The sequence below is a fragment of the Lipotes vexillifer genome, unplaced genomic scaffold (assembly GCF_000442215.2).
Source record: "Lipotes vexillifer unplaced genomic scaffold, Lipotes_vexillifer_v1.1 scaffold250, whole genome shotgun sequence".
NCBI lineage: Eukaryota > Metazoa > Chordata > Mammalia > Artiodactyla > Lipotidae > Lipotes > Lipotes vexillifer.
Window position 1 is genome coordinate 1,779,308 of NW_006785198.1, and position 21,493 is coordinate 1,800,800.

Consider the following 21,493-nt stretch of genomic DNA (forward strand, 5'->3'; position numbering starts at 1 on the left):
AGCACAGGTCACTGCCCCCACCCCTCTTCCGGGGAGCCTGTGCAGCCCGCCACTGCCAGGTTCCCGGGATCCAGGGACAATTTCTCAGGGAGAACACACGGCGGGCCTCAGGCTGGGGCAACGTCACGCCGACTTCTGCCGCCGCAGGACCGCTCCGCACTCCGTGCCCCTCCCTGCCCCCGGCCTGAGAGCGCCAGAGCCCCCGAGTCAGCGGCTCCTTTAACGCCGTCCTGTCTGAGCAAAAAGCAGACGCCCTCCAGCGACCTACACGCAGAGGCAGGGCCAAGTCGAAAGCTGAGCCCCTGTGAGCTGTGAGAACAAAGAAGAAAAAGGGAAATCTCTCCCAGCAGCCTCAGAAACAGCGGATTAAAGCTACACAATCAATTTGATGTACCCTGCCTCTGTGGAATACATGAATAGACAGCGAATCATCCCAAATTGAGGAGGCGGACTTCTAGAGCAAGATCTATGATTTTTTCCCCTTTTCCTCTTTTTGTGAATGTGTATGTGTATGCTTCTGTGTGAGATCTTGTCTGTATAGGTTTGCTTCCACCATTTGTCCCAGCGTTCTATCCGACCATTTTTTTTTTTAATTTTTTTCTTAATAATTAATTTTAATTTAAAGAACTCTGTTATACTTTACCTTCTTTCTATCTTTCCTTCCTTCCTTCCCTTTTTGAGACAACGAATCGTCCCAAATTGAGGAGGTGGACTTGGAGAGCAAGTTTTATGATTTTTTCCACTTTACCTCTTTTTGTGAGGGTATATGTGTATGCTTCTATGTAAGATTTTGTCTCTATAACTTTGCTTCCACCATTTGTCCTAAGGTTCTATCCTTCCCTTTTTTTTTTCCTCTAAATAATTATTTTTTTAATTCAATAACTTTATTATACTTTATTTTATTTTACTGTATCTTCTTTCTTTCTGTATTTTTTCCTTCCTTCCCTCATTCCTTCCTTCCTTCCCTCCTCCCTCCCTCCCTCCTTTCTTTCCTTCTTGCCTTCTTCCTTTCTTTTCTTCTTTCTTTCTTTCTTCCTTCCCTCCTTCCTTCCTTCCCTCCTCTCTTTCTTTCTTTCTTTCTTTCTTTCCTATTTCCTCCTACTTATACTAATTCTCTCTACTTTCTCTCCCTTTTATTCTGAGCCGAGTGGATGAAAGGCTCTTGCTGCTCCAGCCAGGAGTCAGGACTCTGCCTCTGAGGTGGGAGAGCCAACTTCAGAACACTCGTCAAGAAGAGACCTCCCAGCCCCACATAATATCAAACGGCGAAAATCTCCCAGAGATCTCCATCTCAACACCAGCACCCAGCTTCGCTCAACGACCAGCAAGCTACAGTGCTGGACAACCTATGCCAACCATATAGCAAAACAGGAACACAACCCCACCCACTAGCAGAGAGGCTGCCTAAAATCATAATAAGTCCACAGACACCCCAAAACACACCACCAGACGTGGACCTGCCCACTAGAGAGACAAGATCTAGCCTCATACACCACAACACAGCCACTAGTCCCCTCCACCAGGAAGCCTACACAACGCACTGAACCAACCTTAGCCACTGGAGACAGACATCAAAAACAACGGGAGCTACGAACTTGCAGCCTGCAAAAAGGTGAACCCAATCACAGTAAGATAAGCAAAATGAGAAGACAGAAAAACACACAGCAGATGAAGGAGCAGGATAAAAACCCACCAGACCTAACAAATGAAGAGGAAATAGGCAGTCTACCTGAAAAAGAGTTCAGAATAATGATAGTAAAGATGATCCAAAATCTTGGAAATAGAATGGACAAAATGCAAGAAGCAGTTAACAAGGACCTAGAAGAAATAAAGATGAAACAGACAATGATGAACAACACAATAAATGAAATGAAAAATACTCTAGATGGGATCAATAGCAGAATAAATGAGGCAGAAGAACGGATAAGTGACCTGGAAGATAAAATAGTGGAAATAACTACTGCAGAGCAGAATAAAGAAAAAAGAATGAAAAGAACTGAGGACAGTCTCAGAGACCTCTGGGACAACATTAAACGCACCAACATTCGAATTATAGGGGTTCCAGAAGAAGAAGAGAAAAAGAAAGGGACTGAGAAAATATTTGAAGAGATTATAGTTGAAAACTTCCCTAATATGGGAAAGGAAATCGTTAATCAAGTCCAGGAAGCACAGAGAGTCCCATACAGGATAAATTCAAGGAGAAATACGCCAAGACACATATTAATCAAACTGTCAAAAACTAAATACAAAGAAAGCATATTAAAAGCAGCAAGGGAAAAACAACAAATAACACACAAGGGAATCCCCATAAGGTTAACAGCTGATCTCTCAGCAGAAACTCTACAAGCCAGAAGGGAGTGGCAGGACATACTGAAAGTGATGAAGGAGAAAAACCTGCAACCAAGATTACTCTACCCAGCAAGGATCTCATTCAGATTTGATGGAGAAATTAAAACCTTTACAGACAAGCAAAAGCTGAGAGAGTTCAGCACCACCAAACCAGCTTTACAACAAATGCTAAAGGAACTTCTCTAGACAAAAACACAAGAGAAGGAAAAGTCCTATAATAACGAACCCAAAACAATTTAGAAAATGGGAATAGGAACATACATATCGATAATTACCTTAAATGTAAATGGACTAAATGCTCCCACCAAAAGACACAGATTGGCTGAATGGATACAAAAACAAGACCCATATATATGCTGTCTACAAGAGACCCACTTCAGACCTAGAGACACATACAGACTGAAAGTAAGGGGATGGAAAAAGATATTCCATGCAAATGGAAACCAAAAGAAAGCTGGAGTAGCAATTCTCATATCAGACAAAATAGACTTTAAAATAAGGACTATCAGAAGAGACAAAGAAGGACACTACATAATGATTAAGGGATCGATCCAAGAAGAAGATATAACAATTGTAAATATTTATGCACCCAACATAGGAGCACCTCAATACATAAGGCAAAAACTAGCAGCCATAAAAGGGGAAATCGACAGTAACACATTCATAGTAGGGGACTTCAACACCCCACTTTCACCAATGGACAGATCATCCAAAATGAAAATAAATAAGGAAACACAAGCTTTAAATGATACATTAAACAGGATGGACTTAATTGATATTTATAGGACACTCCATCCAAAAACAACAGAATACACATTTTTCTCAAGTGCTCATGGAACATTCTCCAGGATAGATCATATCTTGGGTCACAAATCAAGCCTTGGTAAATTTAAGAAAATTGAAATTATATCAAGTATCTTTTCCGACCACAACGCCATGAGATTAGATATCAATTATAGGAAAAGAGCAGTAAAAAATACAAACACATGGAGGCTAAACAATACACTACTTAGTAACGAAGTGATCACTGAAGAAATCAAAGAGGAAATTAAAAAATACCTAGAAACAAATGACAATGGAGATACAACGACCCAAAACCTATGGGATGCAGCAAAAGCAGTTCTAAGAGGGAAGTTTATAGCAATACAAGCCCACCTTAAGAAGCAGGAAACATCTCGAATAAACAACCTAACCTTGCACCTCAAGCAATTAGAGAAAGAAGAACAAAAAAACCCCAGAGTTAGCAGAAGGAAAGAAATCATAAAAATCAGATCAGAAATAAATGAAAAAGAAATGAAGGAAACAATAGCAAAGATCAATAAAACTAAAAGCTGGTTCTTTGAGAAGATTAACAAAATTGATAAACCATTAGCCAGACTCATCAAGAAAATAAGGGAGAAGACTCAAATCAATAGAATCAGAAATGAAAAAGGAGAAGTAACAACTGACACTGCAGAAATACAAAAAATCATGAGGGATTACTACAAGCAACTCTATGCCAATAAAATGGACAATCTGGAAGAAATGGACAAATTCTTAGAAATGCACAAACTGCCAAGACTGAATCAGGAAGAAATAGAAAATATGAACAGACCAATCACAAACACTGAAATTGAAACTGTGATTAAAAATCTTCCAACAAACAAAAGCCCAGGACCAGATGGCTTCACAGGCGAATTCTATCAAACATTTAGAGAAGAGCTAACACCTATTCTTCTCAAACTCTTCCAAAATATAGCAGAGGGAGGAACACTCCCAAACTCATTCTACGAGGCCACCATCACCTTGATACCAAAACCAGACAAGGATGTCACAAAGAAAGAAAACTACAGGCCAATATCACTGATGAACATAGATGCAAAAATCCTCAACAAAATACTAGCAAACAGAATCCAACAGCACATTAAAAGGATCATACACCATGATCAAGTGGGGTTTATTCCAGGAATGCAAGGATTCTTCAATATACGCAAATCTATCAATGTGATTAACCATATTAACAAATTGAAGGAGAAAAACCATATGATCATCTCAATAGATGCAGAGAAAGCTTTTGACAAAATTCAACACCCATTTATGATAAAAACCCTGCAGAAAGTAGGTGTAGAGGGAACTTTCCTCAATATAATAAAGGCCGTATATGACAAGCCCACAGCCAACATCATCCTCAATGGCGAAAAACTGAAAGCATTTCCACTAAGGTCAGGAACAAGACAAGGTTGCCCACTCTCACCACTCTTATTCAACATAGTTTTGGAAGTTTTAGCCACAGCAATCAGAGAAGAAAAGGAAATAAAAGGAATCCAAATCGGAAAAGAAGAAGTAAAGCTGTCACTGTTTGCAGATGACATGATACTATACATAGAGAATCCTAAAGATGCTACCAGAAAACTACTAGAGCTAATCAATGAATTTGGTAAAGTAGCAGGATACAAAATTAATGCACAGAAATCTCTGGCATTCCTATATACTAATGATGAAAAATCTGAAAGTGAAATCAAGAAAACACTCCCATTTACCATTGCAACAAAAAGAATAAAATATCTAGGAATAAACCTACCTAAGGAGACAAAAGACCTGTATGCAGAAAATTATAAGACACTGATGAAAGAAATTAAAGATGATACAAACAGATGGAGAGATATACCATGTTCTTGGATTGGAAGAATCAACATTGTGAAAATGACTCTACTTCCCAAAGCAATCTATAGATTCAATGCAATCCCTATCAAACTACCACTGGCATTTTTCACAGAACTAGAACAAAAAATTTCACAATTTGTATGGAAACACAAAAGACCCCGAATAGCCAAAGCAATCTTGAGAACAAAAAATGGAGCTGGAGGAATCAGGCTGCCTGACTTCAGACTATACTACAAAGCTACAGTAATCAAGACAGTATGGTACTGGCACAAAAACAGAAAGATAGATCAATGGAATAGGATAGAAAGCCCAGAGATAAACCCATGCACATATGGTCACCTTATCTTTGATAAAGGTGGCAGGAATATACAGTGGAGAAAGGACAGCCTCTTCAATAAGTGGTGCTGGGAAAATTGGATAGGTACATGTAAAAGTATGAGATTAGATCACTCCCTAACACCATACACAAAAATAAGCTCAAAATGGATTAAAGACCTAAATGTAAGGCCAGAAACTATCAAACTCTTAGAGGAAAACATAGGCAGAACACTCTATGACATAAATCACAGCAAGATCCTTCTTGACCCATCTCCTAGAGTAATGGAGATAAAAACAAAAATAAACAAATGGGACCTAATGAAACTTCAAAGCTTTTGCACAGCAAAGGAAACCATAAACAAGACCAAAAGACAGCCCTCAGAATGGGAGAAAATATTTGCAAATGAATCAACTGACAAAGGATTAATCTCTAAAATTTACAGGCAGCTCATGCAGCTCAATAACAAAAAAATAAACAACCCAATCCAAAAATGGGCAGAAGACCTAAATAGACATTTCTCCAAAGAAGATATACAGACTGCCAACAAACACATGAAAGAATGCTCAACATCATTAATCATTAGAGAAATGCAAATCAAAACTACAATGAGATATCATCTCACACCAGTCAGAATGGCCATCATCAAAAAATCTAGAAACAATAAATGCTGGAGAGGGTGTGGAGAAAAGGGAACACTCTTGCACTGCTGGTGGGAATGTGAATTGGTTCAGCCACTATGGAGAACAGTATGGAGGTTCCTTAAAAAACTACAAATAGAACTACCATATGACCCAGCAATCCCACTACTAGGTATATACCCTGAGGAAACCAGAATTCAGAAAGAGTCATGTACCAAAATGTTCATTGCAGCTCTATTTACAATAGCCCGGAGATGGAAACAACCTAAGTGCCCGTCGTCGGATGAATGGATAAAGAAGATGTGGCACATATATACAATGGAATATTACTCAGCCATAAAAAGAAACGAAATTGAGCTATTTGTAATGAGGTGGATAGATCTAGAGTCTGTCATACAGAGTGAAGTAAGTCAGAAAGAGAAGGACAAATACCGTATGCTAACACATATATATGGAATTTAAGAAAAAAAAATGTTATGAAGAACCTAGGGGTAAAACAGGAATAAAGACAGAGACCTACTGGAGAACAGACTTGAGGATATGGGGAGGGGGAAGGGTGAGGTGTGTTAGGGCGAGAGAGAGACATGGACATATATATACTAACAAACGTAAGGTAGATAGCCAGTGGGAAGCAGCCGCATGGCACAGGGAAACCGGCTCGGTTCTTTGTGGCTGTCTGGAGGGGTGGGATAGGGAGGGTGGGAGGGAGGGAGACAAAGAGGGAAGAGATATGGGAACATATGTATATGTATAACTGATTCACTCTGTTATAAAGCAGAAACTAACACACCATTGTAAAGCAATTATACCCCAATAAAGATGTTTAAAAAAAAAAAAACAAACCATTTCCTCTAAAATCAGGAACAAGACAAGGTTTCCCACTCTCACCACTATTATTCAATATAGTTTTGGAAGTTTTGGCCACAGCAATCAGAGAAGAAAACGAAATAAAAAGAATCCATAATGGAAAAGAAGAAGTAAAACTGTCACTTTTTAGCAGATGACATGATACTATACATAGAAAATCCTAAAGATGCTACCAGAAGACTACTAGAGGTAATCAATGAATTTGGTAAAGTAGCAGGATCCAAAATTAATGCACAGAAATCTCTTGAATTCCTATACAGTAATGATAAAAAATCTGAAAGAGAAAATAAGGAAACACTCCCATTTACCATTGCAAGAAAAAGAATAAAATACCTAGGAATAAACCTACATAAGGAGACAGAAGACCTGTATGCAGAAAACTGTAAAACACTGATGAAAGAAATAAAGACGAGACAAACAGATGGAGAGATATACCACGTTCTTGGATTGGAAGAATCAATACTGTGAAAATGACTATACTATCTAAAGCAATCTACAGATTCAATGCAATCCCTATCAAACTACCACTGGCATTTTTCACAGAACTAGAACAAAAAATTTCGCAATTTGTATGGAAACACACAAGACCCTGAAGAGCCAAAGTAACCTTGAGAAAGAAAAACAGAGCTGGAGGAATCTGGCTCCCAAACTTCAGACTATACTACAAAGTTACAGTAATCAAGACAGTATGGTATTGGCACAAAAACAAATATAGATCAATGGAACACGATAGAAAGCCCAGAGATAAACTCATGCACATACTGTCACCTTATCTTTGATAAAGGAGGCAAGAATATACAATGGAGAAAAGACAGCCTCTTCAATAAGTGGTGCTCAGAAAACTGGACAGCTACATGCAAAAGAATGAAATTAGAACACTTCCTAACACCATACACAAAAATAAACACAAAATGGATTAAAGACCTAAATGTAAGGCCAGACACTATAAAACTCTTAGAGGAAAACATAGGCAGAGCACCCTATGACACAAATCACAACAAGATCCTTTCTGACCCACCTCCTAGAGAAATGGAAATAAAAACACAAATAAACAAATGGGACCTAATGAAACTTAAAAGCTTTTGCCAGCAAAGGAAACCATAAACAAGACCAAAAGACAACCCTCAGAATGGGAGAAAATATTTTCAAATGAAGCAACTGACAAAGGATTGATCTCCAAAATATACAAGCTGCTCATACAGACCAATATCGAAAAACAAACAAACCACTCCAAATATGGTCATAAGACCTAAATAGACATTTCTCCAAAGAAGACATAGAGATGGCCGAAAAACACATGAAGGATGCTCAACATCACTAACCATTAGAGAAATGCAAATCAAAACCACAATGAGGTATCATCTCACACCGGTCAGAATGGCCATCATCAAAAAATCTACAAACAGTAATTGCTGGAGAGGGTGTGGAGAAAAGGGAACTCTCTTGCACTGTTGGTGGGAATGTAAATTGATACAGCCTCTAGGGAGAACAGTATGAAGGTCCCTTAAAAAACTGAAACTAGAACTACTATATGACCCATCAATTCCACTACTGGGCCTATACCCTGAAAAAACCATAATTCAAAAGGACACATGCACCCCAATGTTCATTGCAGCACTATTTACAATAGCCAGGACATGGAAACAACCTAAATGTCCAACGACAGATGAATGGATAAAGATGTGGTACGTGCATACAATGGAATATTCCTCAGCCATAAAAAGGGACGAAATTAGGTCATCTGCAGAGATGTGGATGGACCTAGAATCTGTCATACAGAGTGAAGTAAGTCAGAAAGAGAAAAACAAATACAGTATGCTAACACATATATATGGAATGTAAAAAAAAAAAAATAGTTCTGACGGACCTGGGGGCAGGACAGAAATAAAGATGCATATGTGGAGAATGGACTTGAGGACACAGGGAGGGGGAAGGGTAAGCTGTGACAAAGTGAGAGAGTAGCAGTGACATATATATATTACCAAATGTAAATCAGATAGCTAGTGGGAAGCAGCTGCATAGCACAGGGAGATAAGCTCGGTGCTCTCTGACCACCAAGAGGGGTTGCATAGGGAGGGTGGGAGAGAGGGGATATGCGGGTATATGTATACATATAGCTGATTCACTTTGTTATATAGCAGAAACTAACATAACATTGTAAACAATTATACTCCAATAAAGATGTTAAAAAAATACAACAAACATTTCTGTGTGGAAATTATACAGCAACAATTCATGTAAGGAATGGAAAGGAATATCGTAAAAACAAACAGATATTTCTTTATTGTCCTGTTATTTTTTCTATACACAATATCCTAAATTTTTGTTTCAGTAAATATATCACTGTGCATAGTCTGGCATGTTCAGATGAATGTACTTTGTATGCACAATATGCTATTTTACTTTTTAGTGACACTGAAAGAAAAATCACACAATAGTAAGTTTCAGAAGGTATCAAAAAACATATTCAGGGCGGAGTCAAGATGGTGGTGTGGGAAGTCACAGAGGTCGTGTCTCCCCACAAGTAGGGCACCTGCCAGATGCTGGTGGTGGACCCTGACGTTCAAGGAGATTGGTGGAACTCCCAAGCGAACCAGTAGGATGTGGCAGGACTGAGGGGGCAGTAGAAGTGGAGGCTGGAAAGGACCGGTGCCTCTAGGGTTGGCTGAGAGTGCAGAGGGGTTCCCATGCCTGGAGGGACCCTTGGGGGCTCAGATCAGGAGGGAGCATGCACAGCGTTTCTCCTTCCCAATTGGCTGGGGAAGTCTGACCAGCTCTCAAAGGCCAGGTCCTATGCCCTCAGAGGCTCCCTGTGGGCCTCATTGCTCCTGGGGGCATAGGAGGGAGGCCAGGGAGAACAGGAGGTCCAGGCCACGTGGGTCCTTGGGGAACAGGAGGGAGAGCAGGAAAGGTAAGCAGGAGGCGCCCTCCAGGACCAGAAGAGCAGGAGAGGAGCAGAGGGAGAGCACCCCACCCACTGGAACCCAGGAAGCCTGCTGGGATTGCAGGTGGGGTAACCCGCCCTCTGACACCAGAGGCAGGAGGCACGCCTGGGCCCCTTCTGTTCTGTAGAGCCTAAGCCCCCCACCCCCACCGCCCCCCACAGGACCTTTTCAAGCCCTGTGGATCCCAAGCATAGGCCCTGCCCTCCAACATCCATGGCCAAGGTCTTTTCCACCTTTTTTTTTTTCTTTGTTTTTCCTCTTTATTTTTTTTTTTACTACTCTGGTTCTGTTTTACCTTCTGGTTGTCGTTTCAAGTATATTTTAATTTTTATATTCTTTCTAACATATCTGTCAGTATCCTACTCTAATTTTATTTTTTACTTTGTTATTGTTCCCCCCCCCCTTTGTTTTTTCTGCCCTTAGCAGCTTGTGGGACCTTGGTTCATGAGCCTGGGTTTGGGCCAAAGCTCCTGGGATGGGAGCTCCGAGTGTGAAACACTGGACTAACAGAGAACCTGAGACCCCAGGGAATATTCATCGGAGTGAGGTCTGCCAGAGGTCCTCATCTCAGCCCCAATACCCAGTTTTACCCAACAGCTCACAAACACCAGTGTTGGAAGACTCAGGGCAAACAACCAGTAAGACAGGAACACAATCCAACTCACCAAAAAAAAAAAAAAAATGAGATGGCAAAAAAATATGTCACAGATGAAGGAGCAAAGTAAAAACCTACAAGACCAAATAAATGAAGAGGAAATAGGCAATCTAACTGAAAAGGAATTCAGAGTAATGGTACTAAAGATGATCCAGACTCTCGGAAATAGAATGGAGGCGTGTACCGAGAAAATACAAGAAATGTTTAACAAAGACCAGAAGACCTAAAAGAACAAACTGAAATGAACAACAATAACTGAAATGAAAAATACACTAGAAGGAATCAATAACAGAATAATTGAGGCAGAAGAACAAATAACTGAGCTAGAAGATGAAATGGTGGAAATAACTGCCTATGAGCGAACAAAGAAAAAAGAAGGAAAAGAATTGAAGACAATCTCAGAGACCTCTGGAACAACACTAAAGGCATAAACATTCAAATTATAGGGGTCGCAGAAGAAGAAGAGAAAAAGAAAAGGTCTGAGAAAATATTTGAAGAGAGTATAGTCGAAAACTTCCCTAACATGGGAAAGCAAATAGTCAGCCAAGTCTAGGAAATGCAGAGAGTCCCATACAGGATAAACCCTAGGAGAAACACACCAAGACACATATTAATCAAACTACCAAAAATTACATTCAAAGAAAAAATATTAAAAGTAGCAAGGGGAAAACAAAAAATAACATACAAAGGAAACCCCATAAGGGTATCAGCTGATTTTTCAGCAGAAACTCTGCAGGCCAGAAGGGAGTGGCAGGACATACTTAAGATGATGAAAGAGAAAAACCTACAACCAAGATTACACTACCCAGCAAGGATCTCATTCAGATTTGACAGAGAAATCAATAGCTTTTCAAACAAGCAAGAGCTAAGAGAATTCAGCACCATCAAACCAGCTTTACAACAAATGCTAAAGAAACTTCTCTAGGAGGGAAACACAACCGAAGAAAAAGACCCATAAAAACAAACCCCCCAAAATTAAGAAAATGGTAATAGGAACATACATATTGATAATAACCTTGAATGTAAATGGATTAAATGCTCTAACCAAAAGACACAGACTGGCTGAACAGATACAAAAACAAGACCCATATATATGCTGTCTACAAGAGACCCACTTCAGACCTAGGGACACATACAGACTGAAAGTGAGGGGATGGAAAAAGATATTCCATGCAAATGGAAATCAAAAGAAAGCTGGAGTAGTGATAATCCTATAAGATAAAATAGACTTTAAAATAAAGACTGTTACAAGAGATGAGGGATACTACATAATGATCAAAGCATCAATCCAAGAAGAAGATGTAACAATTATAAATGTTTATGCACCCAGCATAGGAGCACCTCAGTACATAAGGCACATGCTAACAACCATGAAAGGAGAAATTGACAGTAACACAATAATTGTAGGGGACTTTAACAACATCCCACTTTCACCAATGGACAGATCATCCAAATAGAAGATAAATAAGGAAACACAAGCTTTAAATGACACAATAGACCAGATAGATTTAATTGATATTTATAGAACATTCCACCCAAAAGTGGCAGAATACACTTTCTTCTCAAGTGCACAAAGAACATTCTCCAGGATAGACCACACGCTGGTCACAAATCAAGCCTCAGGAAATTTAAGAAAAGTGAAATCATATCAAGCATCTTTGCTGACCACAATGCTATGAGACTGGAAATCAATTACAGGAAAAAAAACCTGTAAAAAACACAAATACATGGAGGCTAAACAGTGTGCTACTAAATAACCAAGAGATCACTGAAGAAAACAAAGAAGAAATAAAAAAAATACATAGAAACAAATGATAACGAAAACACAATGACCCCAAACCTATGGGACACAGGAAAAGCAGCTGTAAGAGGGAAGTTTATAGCAATTCAATCTCACCTCAAGGAACAAGAAAAATCTCAAATAAACAATCTAACTGTACACTTAAAACAACTAGAGACAGAAGAACAAGGAAAACCCAAAGTCAGTAGAAGGAAAGAAATCATAAACTTCAGAGCAGAAATAAATGAAATAAAAATGAAGAAAACAATAGCAATGATCAATAAAACTAAAAGCTGGTTCTTTGAGAAGATAAACAAAATTAATAAACCATTAGCCAGACTCATCAAGAAAAATAGAGAGGATGCAAATCAATAAAATTATAAATGAAAAAGGAGAAATCACAAGTGACATGACAGAAATACAAAGGATGATAAGAGACTACTACAAACAACTATATGCCAATAAAATGGACAACCACGAAGAAATGGACAAATACTTGGAAAGGTACAATTTTCCAAGACAGAACCACGAAGAATTAAAACATACAAAAAGACCTATCACAAGTAATTAAATTAAAACTGTAATTAAAAATCTTCCAACAAACAAAAGTCCAGGACCAGATGGCTTCACAGGCGAATTCTATCATTTAGAGAAGAGCTAACACTGATCCTTCTCAAACGCTTCCAAAAAATTGCAGAGGGAGAAACACTCCCAAATTCATTCTACGAAGCCACCATGACCCTGACACCAAAACCAGGAAAAGGTATCACAAAAAAGGAAAATTATAGACCAATATGACTGATGAACATAGATGCAAAAATCCTCAACAAAATACTAGCAAATCGAATTCTACAACATATTAAAAGGATCATATACCATCATCAAGTGGGATTTATCCCAGGGATTCAAGGATTCTTCAGTATACACAAATCAAACAATGTGATACACCATATTAACAAAATGAAGGATAAAAACAATATGATCATCTCAATAGATGCAGAAAAAGCTTCTGACAAAATTCAACACCCATTTATGATAAAAACTCTCCAAAAAATGCTCATAGAGGGAACCTACCTCAACATAATAAAGGCCATATATGACAAACCCACAGCAAGCATCATACTCAATGGTGAAAAACTATTTCCACTAAGATAAGGAACAAGACAAGGATGCCCACTCTCACCACTCTTAGTCAACATAGTTTTGGAAGCCGTAGCCATGGCAATCAGAGGAGAAAAAGAAATAAAAGGAATACAAATTGGAAAAGAAGAAGTAAAACTGTCACTGTTTGCAGATGACATGATACTATACATAGAGAATCCGAAAGATGCTACCAGAAAACTACTAGAGCTAATCAGTGAATTTGGTAAGGTTGCAGGACACAAAATTAATGCACAGAAATCTCTGGCATTCCTATACACTAACAATGAAAAAATCAGAAAGAGAAATTAAGGAAACAATCCCATTTTCCATCACAACAAAAAGAATAAAATACCTAGGAATAAACCTACCTAAGGAGATAAAAGACTTGTACTCAGAAAACTATAAAACACTGATGAAAGAAATCAAAGATGACATAAACAGGTGGAGAAATATACCACATACTTAGACTGGAAGAATCAATATTGTGAAAATGACTATACCAGCCAAAGCAATCTACAGATTCAATGCAATCCCTATCAAACTACCAGTGGAATTCTTCACAGAACTAGAACAAAAAATTTTACAATTCTTATGGAAACACAAAAGATCCCAAATAGCCAAAACAATCTTGAGAAAGAAAAACAGAGTTGGAGGAATCAGGCTACCCAACTGCAAACTATACTAAAAAGCTACAGTAATCAAGACAGTATGGTACTGGCACAAAACCATAAATATAGATCAATGTTACAGGACAGAAAGCCCAGAAATAAACCCAGGCACATATGGTCACCTTATTTTTGATAAAGAAGGCAAGAATATACAACAGAGAAAAGACAGCCTCTTCAATTAGTGATGCTGGGAAAACTGGACAGCTACATGTAAAAGAATGAAATTAGAACACTCCCTAAGACCATACACAAAAATAAACTCCAAATAGATTAAAGACCTAAATGTAAGACCAGACACTATAAAACTCTTAAAGGAAAACATAGGAAAAACACTCTTTGACATAAACCACACAGCAAGATCTTTTTTGACCCACCTCCTAGACTAATGGAAATAAAAACAAAAATAAACAAATGGGACCTAATGAAACTTAAAAGCTTTTGCACAGCAAAGGAAACCATAAACAAGATGAAAAAGACAACCCTCAGAATGGGAGAAAATATTTGCAAATGAAACAATGGACCAAGGATTAATCTCCAAAATATAAAAACAGCTCGTGGAGTATCAAAAAAACAAACAATCCAAGTGAAAAATGGGCAGAAGACCTAAGTAGACATTTCTCCAAAGAAGACATACAGATGGCCAAGAGGCACATGAAAATATGCTCAACATCCCTAATTATTAGAAAAATGCAAATCAAAACTACAGTGAGGTATCACCTCATACAGGTCAGAATGGCCATTATTAAAAAATCTAGAAACAGTAAATGCTGGAGAGGGTGTGGTGAAAGGGGAACCCTCCTGCACTGTTGGTGGGAACGTAAATTGATACAACCACTATGGAGAACAGTATGGAGGTTCCTTAAAAAACTACAAATAGAACTACCATATGACCCAGCAATCCTACTACTGGGCATATACCCCGAGAAAACCATAATTCAAAAAGAGTCATGTACCAAAATGTTCATTGCAGCTCTATTTACAATAGCCAGGACATGAAAGCAACCTAAGTGTCCATCAACAGATGAATGGATAAAGAAGATGCGGCACATATATAAAACAGAATATTACTCAGCCATAAAAAGGAACAAAACTGAGTTATTTGTAGTGAGGTGGATGGACCTAGAGTCTGTCATACAGAGTGAAGTAAGTCAGAAAGAGAAAAACAAATACCATATGCTAACACATATATATGAAATCTAAAAAAAAAGAAAAAAAAAGAAAATGGTCAGAAGAACCTAGGGGCAAGATGGGAATAAAGATGCAGACCTACTAGAGAATGGACTTGAGGATATGGGGAGGGGGAAGGGTAAGCTGGGAGAAAGTGAGGGAGTGGCATGGACATATATACACTACCAAACGTAAAATAGATAGCTAGTGGGAAGCAGCTGCATAGCACAGGGAGATCAGCTCGGTGCTTTGTGACCACCTAGAGGGGTGGGATAGGGAGGGTGGGAGGGAGGGAGACGCAAGAGGGAAGAGATATGGGGACATATGTATATGTATAACTGATGCACTTTGTTATAAAGCAGAAACTGACACACCATTGTAAAGCAATTATACTCTAATAAAGATGTTAAAAATAAAAACAATAAAACCCCCAAAAACAAAAAATAGAACTATCATATGACCCAGCAATCCCACTACTGGGCATATACCCTGAGAAAACCATAAGTCAAAAAGAGACATGTACCATAATGTTCGTTGCAGCACCATTTACAATAGCCAGGACAGGGAAGCAACCTAAATGTCTATCAACAGATGAATGGATAAAGATGTGGCACATATATACAATGGAATATTATTCAGCCATAAAAAGAAACAAAATTGAGTTATTTGTAGTGAGGTAGATGGACCTAGAGTCTGTCATACAGAGTGATTAAGTCAGAAAGAGAAAAACAAATACCGTATGCTAATGCATATATATGAAGTCTAAAAATTAAAAACTGGTACTCATGAACATAGTGGCAGGGCAGGAATAAAGATGTAGAGATAGAGAATGGACTTGAGGACATGGAGAGGGAGGGAGAAGCTGGGGCGAAGTGAGTGTAACATCAACATATACACACTCCCAAAAGTAAAATAGTTAGTTAGTGGGAAGCAGCAGCATTGCACAGGGAGATCAGCTCGGTGCTTTGTCATCACCTAGAGGGGTGGGATAGGGAGGGTGGGAGGGAGACTCAAGAGGGAGGGGATATGGGGATATCCCCATATTCTGTTGGGGATATCCCCAACAGAACTAACACAGTATTGTGAAGCAATTATACTCCAAGAAAGATCTATTAAATAAAAAATTATTCATTATAAAAGACTTAGAAAAATGAAGAATTAGAAAGTAAAATGGTACGGGTATAGAAACTTCCAAGCAACATAAGACATTTTGTGGCATGTCACAAGTTGCATGGAAAAACCTATTCCTAAAAAACTATAGCCCTCTGAAAGTGATCCATGATAGGTTAATAGCTGTTTTCAGTTCCACAAAGATAACCTGAAAGTCCTTCAGCACTACCTACCTACCACACTTCTCTTCCATAAGAAGATGGAATAGACAGAAGGAATAATTTCATGCATAAGAGTTTAGCTGAGGGTGTCAGGGATATAGCAACAGAGGCAAAAAAGCCTCCCACACAGTGACAACTAACAGAACTTTTGAGTCAAAGTCAGTCAAAGAAACAGAGAGACCCAAGGAGAGGTTCTTTGTGCAAAACAGCAGCCCCTGGCCAATCACAGTTCATGAGTGAACACATAGTGGAAAAGACTGAATTCCATATTGGGCTCTTCAACCATTCCCACGCACTCACAGGCGATAATCACTGTCACTAATTAAGAAACCAAATGAGAATAAGAATCAACTGCATGGAAAAAAATAATTTAAAGAAAGCAGTATCATCTCTTGTCAGAAACTATACCTGCTGGAAGGGATCACCTGAGAGATAAAGCAGAGGCTATAGTTCTGGGCAAACAGATAAACTGTTTACTAGGAAACACAAAAGTTCACATAATCTTTCTCAATTGTCTACAAAACCTCACCTCCTTCCATTCTGCTCCCATCACCCCATACTTCCTAGGCTGCCATGCTGCTACTCCTCTTTTCATTTCCCAAACATTCCAGTTTCCCCCTCTTCTGTGCATTTGAATACAGCGTTCTTCTGCCTAAGAGCCCTTTTCCCTTTTCCAGTCCACCATCACTCATATATAATCTTCAGAACAGCTTAAAAGACATCTCCTTTGTGAAGTGTATTCTGACTTTCTGCTATAACACAAATTGCTCCATTCTCAGTGGCTTTACTTTAGTCCATTATAGCAGTAATCGGGCTTCCCTGGTGGCGCAGTGGTTGAGAGTCCGCCTGCCGATGCAGGGGGCGCGGGTTCGTGCCCCGGTCCAGGAAGATCCCACATGCCGCGGAGCGGCTGGGCCCGTGAGCCATGGCCGCTGAGCCTGTGCGTCCGGAGCCTGTGCTCCGCAATGGGAGAGGCCACAGCAGTGAGAGGCTCGCGTACCGCAAAAAACAAAAAACAAAAACAAACAAACAAACAAACATTATAGCAGTAATCATACTGCATGATATTGCCATTAGATTATAAAGCTGCCAAAAACAGGAATCTTAATTTGTTTGTAATTTTAGGTCTAGCATCTAATTCAGCATTTGATACACAGTAGGTGCTCACATTATTTTGATTAAAATTTTTAATAAATGTCGAATAGAGGAAATAATAATACCTGCTCTACCTACTTTACAAATGAGATACATATGTGAAAGTACTTTGAAAAGTATAAAGTACCATCTGTGTCACTGCAGAAGAGATGATGACTACAAAAATGACTGTTAGTGTCATTAGCCATTTTCATTTCTGTAGAATCTCTGCACACCTACCAAAGAGTGAGTGGAGAAAGGGAAAGGACAGAAAGCCCATTTTTACTGAGCATTGTTATGTGTCAGAAACTGTTTTAAGTCCTGGCACTGAAAGATGAGTAAGAGTTAAATATTAGGCAGAAAAGTAAAGGTAAAGTGTTTCAGGTAGACAAACAAGTGCAAAGGCCATGTAGTAGGGAGGCTGCATGACATCTGAGAACAAAGAGCTTTGCTAGTGCACAGAGTATGTTCTCAAGATGCAGAGAAGAACCACCATGTTAAGAATTTTGGTCTTGATCTTAAGCATAATAACAGAACTTTGGAGCTAACCAATTTAATGCTAACAGGTTAAATCAAGAATGCAAAAAGAGTATCTTTGGAGTCCAATTCTCTTCCCCTATTTCCTATCTCTCCCAACTGATAGGACCAGTGACCACCACTTACAGGTTTAGCCCTATTCTAAGTTCTGAGAAAAAATGTTGGTTCTTTGGGTTCCACCTTCACATAGAGCTTCTCATGACGTCTAAAGAAATCTCTTAAGAGAGACAGTATATATTTTAAGGTATAGTACGTTTTAAGGAGGTGGTATAGCACAATAGAGAGAATTTTGGACTCTGGATGTACGTCATCTGGCTTCAAATCCGGGCTCAACGTTTATAAGCTAAGTGGTCTTAGGTTGTTCTGAGAATTAAATGACCTAACCCATGTGACCAGCACACAGAAAATACTAAATGAAAGTGAGCTGTTTACTAATATTATTATGAAAGAGAAAACTTTAAATGTCCTAGACTTACTCAAGTTCCTTAATTCTTAATTCTATATTCTTGCCATCTCAAATGGGCAAGTTAAAACGTGTTGATTTCTACCACTTTTACCACAGTTCATGCTGATTTTTACCACAGTTCCAAAAACTGAACTCCTGACTTACTCCTCTGGCCTAGCTGCCACCTTCTGACTTGGGGCAGTTAAGGTGGGGAAACATTAAATTTGGAGTCAGAGGACCTGTGTTCAAAGTTCAAGCTAAAAATACCATAGCTATAATTTATGGCACAAAACTCTAGAGTCTTAATTACCTACTTCACATAATAGAGCAAGCTCTAAATTGATTTTTTAAATTAATTAATTAATTTATTTTTTAATTTTTGGCTGCGTTGGGTCTTTGTTGCTGTGCGCGGGCTTTCTCTAGTTGCAGTGAGTGGGGGCTACTCTTCATTGCGGTGCGTGGGCTTCTCATTGTGGTGGCTTCTCTTGTTGTGGAGCACAGGCTCTAGGTGCGTGGGCTTCTGTAGCTGTGGCACGCGGGATAAGTAGTTGTGGCTTGTGGGCTCTAGAGTGCAAGCTCAGTAGTTGTGGCACACGGGCTTAGTCGCTCCATGGCATGTGGAATCTTCCCGGACCAGGGCTCGAACCCGTGTCGCCTGCATTGGCAGGCAGGTTCTTAACCTCTGTGCCACCAGGGAAGCCCTAAATTGATTTTTAAAGAAAATCCTACCTCTGCCAATGGTCATGCCCTACTTTTAGATGAACAGAAATAGTTTAAAGATTCTATTTTCATTAGGCTCCTTACATGTCATAGAAGTATGTCAATCTTACCTTTAGCTAGCTCAATGTTAAAGCATATGGCTCTAAATTTATCTAAAATATCTGTAATTTATTTCCTGTCGTGAACCAGAAGCTTGGATGAGAGAAATATATTTATGAAGATATATCAAAAGTAACAGTCTGTTCACTCCAATGAATAATCAAAAATTTATCAGAGAGCTACATATCTGGACATTGTTTTGGCCTCCACAGAACTGCTTTTAAACTGTACTTTGCTGGCATCAGAAACTTCAGTGAAACTCAAGAGTTGAATTCACTGTAATAAAAACTGATTAAGTGAACAAATAATATAGTCACTTTTTTTAAGTACAATGAATAAGTTAGGTATTAAAATGTTTAATGGCACTGGTGAAGTCCAGCTCCTACCTTTTGTCCAGGATGGTTTTCCTAACCATTTATTCAATTTTATTTCATAAAGCCTACTGTTATCATGTGCTTTTGTTTAGACCTATCTGCCTCTCTAGACCAGATGGTATGAGAGACTGCCTCAAAGGAAAGAAGTGGCTATTCTATGTCTTACACTTCTGGAGAAACTGAGTCTTGATTAAGTAACCTTAAGACAAATACACATACACATCAACCTGTAGAAAATTGTTATTTCAGTGTATCCTAAAGTATAATTAATTTTAAAATTCATACTACTGGTCTAATTTGCATATCTGGTGGAGAAATACATGTGAGCAAGGTTGATATTCAACAATGACACTAAAACTTTTCATTTTTGTAAAGTTTTAAAAACACATCTAACAAATATAAATACACGCAAAAATATTTGATAAGAAGGATGATATCTGATACTCACTCTAAGCCCAGGAAATCCCGGAGGACCAATGCTACCTACAAGTCCCTAAGTAAGAGAAATGTGCAAAATTGGTTAAATATGATTCCAAACTAAGAAGGGTATTTTCTAAAGATGAAGACAAAAATTTCTAGGAAAAAATATATCAAAATTTACCTTCTCTTAGCTAACTTCTGCAACTTCCCTACTCTTATGCATCCTCCTAAGAAGTGCAAACCTCTGGTGGCAGCTTATATTCTTTAAAAGTGACCCTGGCTTCATGCTTTGAGATAGTAGGACTACCACCTAGCCTAGGATATAGATTTCTCTGTGTCTCCTATGTATCTAATAAAGGAAGTAAATCCCATTAATAATCAGCATTATAAACATAATTAGCCTATATGTAGTACGAAAAGACAAGTGGTCAGCATGTCAGGTGAGAAGAACATTTTCAGATGATTTAAAACACTATCAGCTCTTTCGAAGTACATTATTTAAATTCTCTAAATTTCTCATTTATGAAACTGAAATAGTAATATTTGTTTTCATTTTGTAAAGAATTAAAACTGTAATATACATATTATTATAGTTAATAATAAAACTCTAATATATATATATATATATATATATATATATGAGCTTTTGAAAACTTTCTTAAAGTACTATACAAATGTAAGAAATTACCAACCTTGTTAAATTATTTGTATGGGATTTAAAATTATCTATATTAATTTTTCCAGTTGATTCATGATGGGTCTTTGTGACAGTCTTAAACTCATCATTACAGTCTTTGTGATAATTCCTAATCTACTCCATGTCAGAGTTGCATCATTTACAGGTACAAAGTATAAGAATACACCCTCCCTTTATTTTTGCATTTCAAATTCTGTTTTGAAACAAAAGTACAGTATAAAATATAGAGAATAATAAACCAATAAACTGAAAATATCCAATTTATTCTTGCATTCTAAAGAAGACTCCAAATGCTCTTCCAGAAGTATTATATTTTAAATATAAGCAGCAGACTTCAAAGAGAAAATTTTAAAATATTGTTAGGAGTCTAACCCTAACAAACTTCATGCATATTTAACTGACAAAACATTAAATAAGATGGCTTCACACTAGGTATGCAAGGACATAGATGGTATTAAAGAAAAAAATGTAAATAATGCTTTACTTTATTATGCCTGAAATGCGAAGCTCCCCAGAATCATGGGCAAGAATAAGATGGTAAACATTCTACTTAAGACATGAT

General features: G+C 38.2%; 1 protein-coding gene across 1 annotated transcript in view; it reads right to left on the minus strand.

Moving 5' to 3' along the window:
- The window catches only part of COL24A1 (collagen type XXIV alpha 1 chain), a 382,692-nt gene that overhangs the window by 273,563 nt on the left and 87,636 nt on the right, over positions 1-21,493 (minus strand). Inside the window, exon 14 of the mRNA XM_007457245.1 lies at positions 20,263-20,307. Coding sequence (XP_007457307.1) covers positions 20,263-20,307 — 45 coding nt within the window. The remainder of the gene's footprint in view (positions 1-20,262; positions 20,308-21,493) is intronic.